Source organism: Pagrus pagrus (assembly GCF_965226575.1).
Source record: "Pagrus pagrus genome assembly, chromosome: 16".
NCBI lineage: Eukaryota > Metazoa > Chordata > Actinopteri > Spariformes > Sparidae > Pagrus > Pagrus pagrus.
Window position 1 is genome coordinate 12,934,013 of NC_140200.1, and position 9,832 is coordinate 12,943,844.

Here is a 9,832-nt window from a genome sequence, read left to right on the forward strand (position 1 = left end):
GAGGCTGGTCAGATTTGACATATAGATTTACGCATCCACTTATTTTAAATGAACCGTCATTGGTTGCTTATCCATAAAGCATAATGACTCGATAATGTACTAGGAAATGAAGATATATCCTGCATTAAAGGGGCTCTATGTATCAATTTGAAGCAATTTTACATGTATCAGTCACTTTTTTATTGGCCATATGTGAGCAGATTGTAACGTGACGTGAAAAATGAGACCTTTCTGTCTCTCCTGGTTGCCGATACAAGCCTGTGGATGATTTCACGAAGTTGTTTTCCACGACAGTCTAAAGGGTGTGACTTCAAGCAGCTCTCTTCTCTCTGCTAACAGAGAGCAACAGTAGCTACTGTTAGCTTAGAAATTGAGTCCACTAATGTAAACAAACGACTGTCTTTCATAGAGCCCCTTTAAATCAGTAGCTGTTAATAACAGCAGTGTTATTTGCAATGATGTGTTTTAAAAACAAGTTTCCAAAAATGCAGCTGGTCGTTTTGCATCCGGATTATTTGAAGACAGATGAATTCAATGTCTTTTATTCTCTCGGTTACAACTCTAAATAGTTATAACTCCAAATATTTACAACAGAATAAAAACATCACAGGCCACAAAAACATTTCCAAGTGCTGAATATGATTTTATCCAGTGTTAGTGTCTAACTTCACAAAGTCGACCTAAACATTTTTAATGCTGCGCCTCAAACAGGACACACCAACACAAACAGGACAGTAACCACTTAAATACAAACACCATCTTCAGATGAATGTAGTTTTACAGTCAGGAGGCGACGCGAGCGTATCCTTTAAAAGTCCCCCCCCTTCCCCTCGTTCTTCATAGAGTTGGTACCTCTTCTTCCTCGTTGTCCTGTGCGTTTGGTTTCAGCACCGGATCGAGGGACAGAGATTCACATCCCCTGTTTACGCATGCGTCATCTTTTTTTGGTTTCCTCACTGGGATTGAACACAGCAATAAAAGACTGAATTGGTCGTCAAGCTCATTGGTCTCGCAGACACTCGAAAAACTTCTTAATATATAACATTTCTTTGTCAGACATACTTGGCAGGATGCTCTACAGAGTCTTTAGGCGATATTTAAACACTGTAGGCTGTCTGTGGCCACACCAGAGATTGCAGTTTTTTCTGTATCACACAGATAAATCTAGAATGAAAGTTACAAGCTAATCCTTAACTAGAGCAACTGTTAACAGGCTACTTGGCGAGGCTGTGTTGCAGTCTTTGTTTCAATGGAGCCTATAGGCCTAAATAGGCTATTTAAAGACAGCCTAAGAGATTTTGTGCTCAGCAAAAATTCACCCCACGTTTTACACCTGCTATGATTTGACATTCTGTCGACTGCTGGGTGGGTCTCTGGGCCTTCAGCTCAAGTCTTTTCCACACGCCTGGACAGATGGCGAGAATTCATATATCGCTGGACTTGTACATGTCGGAGAGGAGCCTGGTGATGGGAACATTGCCGATGGTCTTCTTGAAGAACACCTCCTCTATGGTGGACGGGCCGACCGAGCGGAGCGCCGGCAGGAGCAGGAGCAGCTTCCCGAAGCGACAGGGCTGAGTCGGGTACCTGGAGGAGACATCAGCGAGGGTCAAAAACAGCCTCTCTCTGCAGTCCTGTGTGCAGACTGTCTGATGCAGCCTGAGCAATTAATTCACACCTGTGATAAATAGCTGCTAATTAGAAACGAGGTTCAACTGTTGCACCTGTGCACAATTACAGGAGACGACAGTGGCTTGTTGCCTCATTAACTTTATAATGAAACTGGCTGTTAATGGTTACCTGCTGGAGACGGCGCGACATGCACGAGCTCACAGTAGGAGCATCGGCTGACGGAGCGAGTTGAGTCTTACCTGGTGTGTATGTAACTGTTGAGAGTGAGCTGTGCCTCGTCTTGTAGTGCAGCGATGGCGCTGGCGTTGCGGAAACTTCTTAACTCAGTGTTGCCGTGCGTAGGAACTGTAGGACAGAGGCAGGTTTTTAACTGTTAAACAGGTGGTGAAACATATAAATGACACATTATTAAATGAGCAGCTAAAATATCTTTTATCACCATTGCCTCGCCAGAAGCAGAGAAACCTTAGTTTGCTCAAGGTAGAAAAAATGCTGTCAGTTATTAATTGATTAAAAGAAAATTAGTTGCCAATTTTCTTAAATCGGTTTTCAGTCGTTTTTCAAGCAAAAAACATTTCTCATTTATAAATGAAGAGTTTTGGACAAAAAAAGCAATTAAAGACGTCACCTTGGGTCTCTGGGAAATTGCAATTTCTAATTTTTTTTTTTTGACAGTTCGCAGACCAAGGCTGCCCAAACTTTTCCCCTCAGAGGGCCAAAACTGTAACTTATTGTATTGCATTTTTGAGATACATTTTCTAAGTCTGATCTAAATTGTTTGCTCTCCTGTGTTTATGATTTAAGAACAGGTGAAAAAATGTTTTTCCAGGATAATCTCTCTAAATACCATTTTTCCTACTGGCCTCTCAGGACTTCCGTATCACTAGGATTCAATGTTCCCTTAATTGGCTGACTTCTGTGTCAATCCTTTTTATGTACAGAGCATTTTACCTTACAAAAAAGAAAGCAGCATTAACAGTGATTATAATGTTTTTAAAAAATCTTTTTTATAAACATCTTGTGGCGGGCCAACTTTGGGCAGCCTTGTTATAGACAAAATCACTAACTGTGGTAACAATAGGCAGCAAACACTAATGAAAATATTCATTAAGTACATTGACGTACATTGATCAAGTATTGTACTTAATAACGGAATAGTTGTAATGGGATTACGTAATTAGTATTCATAAAAATGTAACTGTACTCCGATAAAGTTACAGAAATAAGATGTAATTACATTACAGATACATTTTCAGGATTACAATTTTAAAATGAAGAATGTTAAACTATTCTGTCACTGTGCACATGTGCACACACGAGTCTCACAACATCAATCTGGTCTCGAGTGAAACTGAAAACACGTCATCAAGATTAATTGAAAGTCATTTTTACCGATATTTCTTTTCTCTTGTCTTTTTTTGAATGTGTTTGGCATTGGAGTAATCCAAAAGTGACGTACACTGATCAAGTTACATTACTTTAAGATTGTGATACTTATTATTGGAGTATTTTTTCATTTTCTGCTACTTTATACTTTTACTCCACTACATTTATGAGACTTGTGGTACTTTGAAGACTGCATGTTGCATCAGAGCAAAAGTACCATATATTTTTAGATTAATTTAATTTATAGGCAATCAGATAAAAAAAACATACATGCAAAACATGCATGTACTATATGTTAATATATGTATAATTTACTTTGACTTGTACTTTTGATACCAAAGTACATTCATATCAGATACTTTAAGACTTTTACTCAAGTCCTGTTCATGTGGGTGACTTCCACTTTTACCAAAACAATATATTTTTCTTTATTTTACTCAAGTATGACTTTTGGGCACTTCCTACAACAGTGAGACAACAGCACTGACCTGCTTTGAATGTCACGATGCATTTCAAACAGGCGAACTCTGTCGCATCAAGGCGCATCTGTCTGAACCTGGTGACCACCTCCTGAAGTGCTTGTATCTCAGACATGATCTTATTCATCCGCTGAGACTCTGTGTTTTCAGTGTTCATTCCTGTGAGGAAACATGTAATTTTACAGGTCAGCACCACAGCAGTTATTGACTCACATGTGCAGCTGATTAGTCCTGTAGTCAGATAAGCTCTCGCGTGCCTTGTTACATACCAGAAACAGCAAGAAGAGTAGTGGAGTCCACAGGAATGGCCCACTGCGCGATGCCCAGAACGAATAATTCCCTCCAAGCGTCTTCCAACAGAATCAGCTGCAAGGACGAATTGTTTCAGTGTTAGCAAGCAGTGATTTGCTGCATTTCTTAAGCCTTTTTGAATCTTATTAAACACCAGCAACTCCTGCATAAAACACGACAGGTGTTTACTTATTGGTAAGGCTTTTGAAAGCTGCTAATATGATTAAATTTAAAATATTTTAAAGGTGCACTATGTAGTTTTGGGAATAAATTTCAATCAGAAGAGAAAAATCTTGATTATGTCTAAACAAGTCATTGCTTTCATGACTGAATAAACAAATAACACGATTTCATACTGTTTTACTTTATATGTTGTTTACATGTGGCAGACCCTGCCACATTTCTAGCTTCAAACAGCATTTGGGGGACCTTATTTTCCTCTGAGAACAACTTGTTTATTCAGTTATGGGAAAATAAATGTTCGAAGTTTGTATTATTACCTCATTAATATTGTAAATATAAAAATTCTGAGCCCAAACACACATAGTGCCCCTTTAAACTTAAATTACACCAAGTTAAACATCCGAGAACTGTCTGTAAAGGCTTCCTTTGACTGATGTTCATGTTTAAAACCCTGCAGGATAATATTTGGACTTGTACCTGATCAGATAAGGGCAGGGTGGAGAATGCGGGGACACTCTTCGCCCACTTGATGCTCATGAAGAGGAGGCGCGCCGCTGACTCGCACACAGACTCCGTCGCCACCTCGTAGAGGTACATGGGGGTGCCGCTGACTTCATGGGGATACTGGAGGGAGTGAGAGGGACCATCACCATCAGGTCGGGTTATAACGAAACACGGTTCAGGGAATGGTCAACAATAAAGGTCAAATTCCAAGCTCCAGCACCTGGTTTTATAATTATTAGTGTTGCTTGTGGTGGATTTACAGTGAGAAATCTAATAGGCGGATTTGTGGCTCCAAATCGGGGCAAGAATGTCAACTTCTAACCCTGACAGAAAAAAAGAAAAGTGTAATCCTATAATAACATTTGGGAAGGCTGTAATACAAATATCCACTGAATATCATAAACCATTAAGGGAGCTGTATATTCTGACATCAAACGTCATACACGTCCAGTAAAGGTGGGGTGAATTATTATTTTCATACCTTCGGGGTGGGCTGAGCCAGACCCACGATGGCTTGCCTCTCGGGTGTGGTGGCCACTGCGCTCATCTCCAGGTTGTGAGGCTCCAGCTGCGTGACCGTGGTGAAGAAGGGAGGGCCGGGCAGAGAGGATCCCGGGAAATGGGTGGAGGATCCGTTCACCTCTTTGTGGCCCCGGAAATACAGGGCGACCTGTTTGCGGATGGTGGACGTCCGGGGCCCCCTCTCGTGTTGAACGGCTGTGGAAACGGACACAGAGTGAAGGAGTGATCTCTGAACTGCTTATTTACGACTACAGTTAGTTTATTTATGTCATCGAACTGCACTGTAACATTTCCCATAATTAATTTGTTTGTGCGAAATTAAAGAAATAATCTCTGATTTCAAATAAAATGAATAAAAAGCAGCTGATCATCAACTTGTTGCTTCGTTTGCAGCTCAGTTAACAGCCTTAACACAGTTTTCCATCCGGGCTGCACCGCCTCGCCACCGCACGGCGCGTGTGTATAGCCAAAGTAATAATTCAATTAAGCCCATTTACCGTCTTTATTCATGTTCACTTCCAGACACTTTTTCAAACGGCACGCTCGGCACTGGTTTCTGTGGGTTTTGTCGACGGGACAGCCGCCCTGTGGAGAGAGAAAGACAGTTACAGCCTTCACTTCACTCGAACAACATAAAGCTTTGTGCCATTATCATCCTGGGAGGACAGTCTCCAGGTGAAGGATCGTGCTATTATCGTGTGGCTATCGACCTCCTCCCCTGCGGCTCCGGTGCGGCCTCAGCCCGAAGGATAAGTACTCCATCCCGCCCTCTGCTGCCTAAATCCTCGCCTTCGAGCCATCACATTAGATTGGATTACACCTGCTATATTAAAGCAGCGCGGTGTTTAGCCCAATACTTAATGGTAGAGGCATGACACAATTAGGCTCATCAAGGGGAGACTTAACTCAGCGCCAGAAGGGGAGAGCAAACTGAGTCTCTGCGTAAAATGCGCGCTCCGTGCGTAAAGCTGGTAATGGTTTGTGGATGTGGAGCAGGGACGTCGGTTAACTTGAATCCTGCTTCCAATAAAACTCTCTTGGGACAAGTGCTGTAACTGGAGTATGCTGAGTGAACGTGACAGATTATGAGGCCCTGTGATTGCTTGTATCTCCACAAACATCATGATTAAAAAAAGTACTCATTTATAGAGATTGCACCAATTTCAACCTGTGTGAGTGTGAGGATAAACTGAGCATAAATGAGAAATTGAAGAAATCAGGAGGAGGCCTCACCTGAGAGCCAGATTTGCAGACGTACGTCCTGTTTCTGCGGATGCTCCTCTTGAAGAATCCCGAGCAGCCGTCACAGGCGTAAACACCGTAGTGTTTCCCCGAGCTGCGGTCGCCGCACACTTTGCATGGGATGTCCAGAATCCGACCTGAGAAAGGCCCACACTTCTTATTAGGTAACACTCACAGCAATCATCGAACACAGATGTGCGAATAAAATGTCACAGCAAATCGCGACTCCTATTATCAAGAATATTAAGGATAAATGACAAGAACAGTTTCCAAAGTTGACATAAAACTTCTGATGATTTGTTGCTTCGCTGCTTTCTGCTGGAGTTGGCACCGTGCACATGCCAGAAATGAACTCGGTTGCGATGGACAAATCGTCCTACAAATTACTTGTTTTTGTCCGACGTCAACCCCACAAAACACACACAAATACACACCCAGAACCACTCACACACACACACACACACACACACACACACACACACACTGGACAGCGCCCCGCGCCTCAACCGACCATGGGAATTCGCGGCGCACATTTCAAGAATAAAGTCCGGTGGGAAGCGTCATATCTGAGCTCTCTAAGACAATGGCCCGAGGGCGCACAATGGAGACATTAGGGGAAAGTGTTAACTTAATGATTTTCCCCCATTGAACCTCGTCTGACTGCCTGGATCTCGACAAGCTGCCAACTCCCCTTCATAATGGGACTCGACAGCTGCTTTATCCCGCAGGTCTATAGGCCCCGGGATTAGGGAGTGACACTGCACCATGAGAATAATGCGCACCAACTCGTTTCACCAACTCAAATGAAGTGTATGTAAATCGACCCCGGTGTAGATGAAAAAATTTGATTTTTTTTTTTTTTTTTTTTTGTCAAGATTTTGCATTGAAATCTATAGAAGTATATTTGTATGCATATGAGGGAGTCTCTTTTTCATTCTGGAGGGAAAAGCCGTCTATGTAATTACACTGACGTTTTGCCACCTGCTCATTGATTCGCCAGTGACCCGTCAAAAAGGGTAGCATGGGAATAACCAGCGAGCAGCGAAAACAATGACTTCAGGAGAGAGTTATAGGGCTTCAATTGGCAGATTATTAAGAATCAGAAGGCCATGTAGGCTATTTAACTGCTGGTCACAGCCGTGTAATTGCGATAAAATAGAGAGGAGCAACTTTTTATGTAGCGTTTAAGAGTTTGTGTGTGTGTGTGTGTGTGTGTGTGTGTGTGTGTTTGTGTGCGTGTGTGTGAGGCTAGGCCTGCTGAAAGTTATTTTCTCTTCATGGGAGTCATTTAAAAAAGAAAAAGAAAAAATCAACCAGCTGTAAAATACATTATATCTGGTAGAATCTAGATTCTCTCTGGCTAATAATTAAAATATTGACTGTGCTCGTTGGAGTAATTCACTGGTTGACATATATTAAATAAACCAAACGAGTCAAGTTCATTTTGCGCACCTCCAAAATAAAAGTCTTAAATGAATTAACGACGAACGAATGTGCGCAAAAAAATAAATAAATAAATAAACAGAATGTGCGCAAACAAATATAAAACTAGATTTCAGGGAGTCAATTAAATAAAATGACACACAATTTTGTTGTGCAGGAGGGGGAATGTATTTAACTTCCCGCTGTGGGGGTCCAATTCGTCTCCATTGTGTGCAGTAATTGCTTGAAGATATATGGCATATTCTATTAACGTAATCACCATCAAGGCGCAAACCTGCTAAAAGAACTGGAAATTAAGTTTTTGCTGGGAGCAGGAAATGTCTCCACTGACCACCCATAATGTGGGTCTGAACTTGAATCGCAGTGACGGTGTGAGCTGTTGGTTCCCATTTAAAAACATGTTGGTTATGAACGACATCTGAGCACCTGCAGGAGAAGCAACAGTTGGGACGTGAGCTGGAAGTGCTTGGTGACGGAGAAAGAAACGCACAAGTGAATATTAATTTAACAGAAATGTCCTGTCAAGCTAAAACTGAACAATAACCTCCATCAGGCTGTGATATTATAACGTGTGTGTGATTTAATTTGGATTTATTACGAGGCCTAACAGAGGGACTCACTGGAAGGTTAAGAAAAAAAAGCTTAAGATTAAAACTGAATCTAAATCTTTAAATCACAAGAATAAAAGTCAACAATTTAGTTTGAAATCTCTGAATGCATTCATGATTGATTCTTTAAAATAAAGCTGTTTTTTTTTTAAATTGTAGGACAGAAACGCGCGCACGCAGACACGTAAAGACAAACAATTTATTTATTATTAATCCTGTAAAAGAGAAAACTAACAGCGCAGAAATACAAGAATCTCTTATCTCTTTTAAAACCACATTATCACTGATTTAATGTCTTGTTATTTAAAAATCGTGTTATTCCTCGTTTGGAGGCTCTGCTGCACATGGAAGTGAAGGCAACAAGTGGCATCGAAGCGAGAGAGGAGAATATTCTCAACACTTGTTATTTCTTTACGTCTCAGCTTTACACAAAATATATATATTTCTTTATTCCAGCCAGGCTGAGGGCGCTTTAATTGTCAGACGTGGACGCAAGTTTACGCAGCCTACTGTGAGAGTGTGTGTGTGTGTGCGTGAGTGTGTGTGCGCTCGGGAAAAAGCCACGGACGACAGCCTTTCCCCCCACGGATCACTACTCACATTTATCCAAGATCGTGAGGAACAAACTGACTTTATCTTTGCACTGAAGCTCCGATGACACGAGGAGCATCGGTGCTTTTATTTATTTCACGCTCTGCGCCACAGAGAGGCCTGATACTCTCACACGATATTCTCCAGAGGGATCAGGGGAGAGGGAAGCGACACTTACTTGATTTGACGTTCAGAATATCCAGACAGCCACTTGTTGAGCCGGCGGGTTTGCTCATCATGGATGCTCGACTTAATAATAAAGTTCAGGATGAAAAAAATGTCCTCTTTCTCTTCTTTTCTCTTGCTGACAAACAGTTAAAAAGAAGAAGCGTGAAGCCGCAGCACTTTCCTGCAAGTCTTCACCAGCAGCGATGAGATCGGCACGTCCCGAGTTGCCAAACTTGACAGATTTCCTTTCTGCGACCCCCCAGATTAAGACACGGGGTTGTACATTGTAACAGACAGTCTTCACCTCCAGGAAAAAACCCGACTTCAACCCCCAGGGAGAGCGACCGGTTAGCGGCGACAGCAGCCCTCCAGCCGGTGCACAAAGTTGGAGTTGGGAAAACGCAGCCTGGAGCGCATCCGATGTTGCCAAACCCCGGTGGGAAAAGAAAGTAAAGAAAAAATAATCAATATTCTGATATTCTGACAGCTGAAAGCTTGTTAAAACCAGGACACGATGTGACTTTGTGGTTGCGCGTTCCTCAAATAAGCCTCGGTAATATTTATGAGAAGTGTCAGGGGGGGAGAGGCTGGAGGGTGGAGATCTCCACTTCCTTCATCCACTTGGCTTTCTACTCCAAACTCCAGCCTGACGTCACTGGCGTGTCAGGGAGTGTGCGTGTGCGTGTGTGTGTGTGACCGATGGTGTGAATGTGAGTGTGTGTGTGTGCAAGTGATGTGAAGTGCCTTGCTCATGGATCAAGAGGCATTGCAAACACACGAAAA

At 42.2% G+C, this 9,832-nt stretch overlaps 1 protein-coding gene across 1 annotated transcript; it reads right to left on the reverse strand.

Annotated features, from left to right (window-relative positions):
- Nucleotides 1–526: 526 nt before the first annotated feature.
- Nucleotides 527–9,564, reverse strand: nr2e1 (nuclear receptor subfamily 2, group E, member 1). The gene is made up of 9 exons (XM_084377337.1): nucleotides 9,060–9,564; nucleotides 6,231–6,376; nucleotides 5,495–5,582; nucleotides 4,957–5,192; nucleotides 4,449–4,595; nucleotides 3,767–3,863; nucleotides 3,507–3,656; nucleotides 1,872–1,977; nucleotides 527–1,587 (listed from the first exon to the last, which is right to left on the reverse strand). The coding sequence occupies exons 1-9, from the start codon at nucleotides 9,118–9,120 to the stop codon at nucleotides 1,425–1,427; spliced, it is 1,194 nt and encodes a 397-aa protein (XP_084233463.1). The 5' UTR covers nucleotides 9,121–9,564; the 3' UTR covers nucleotides 527–1,424.
- Between the last annotated feature and the right edge of the window lie 268 nt (nucleotides 9,565–9,832).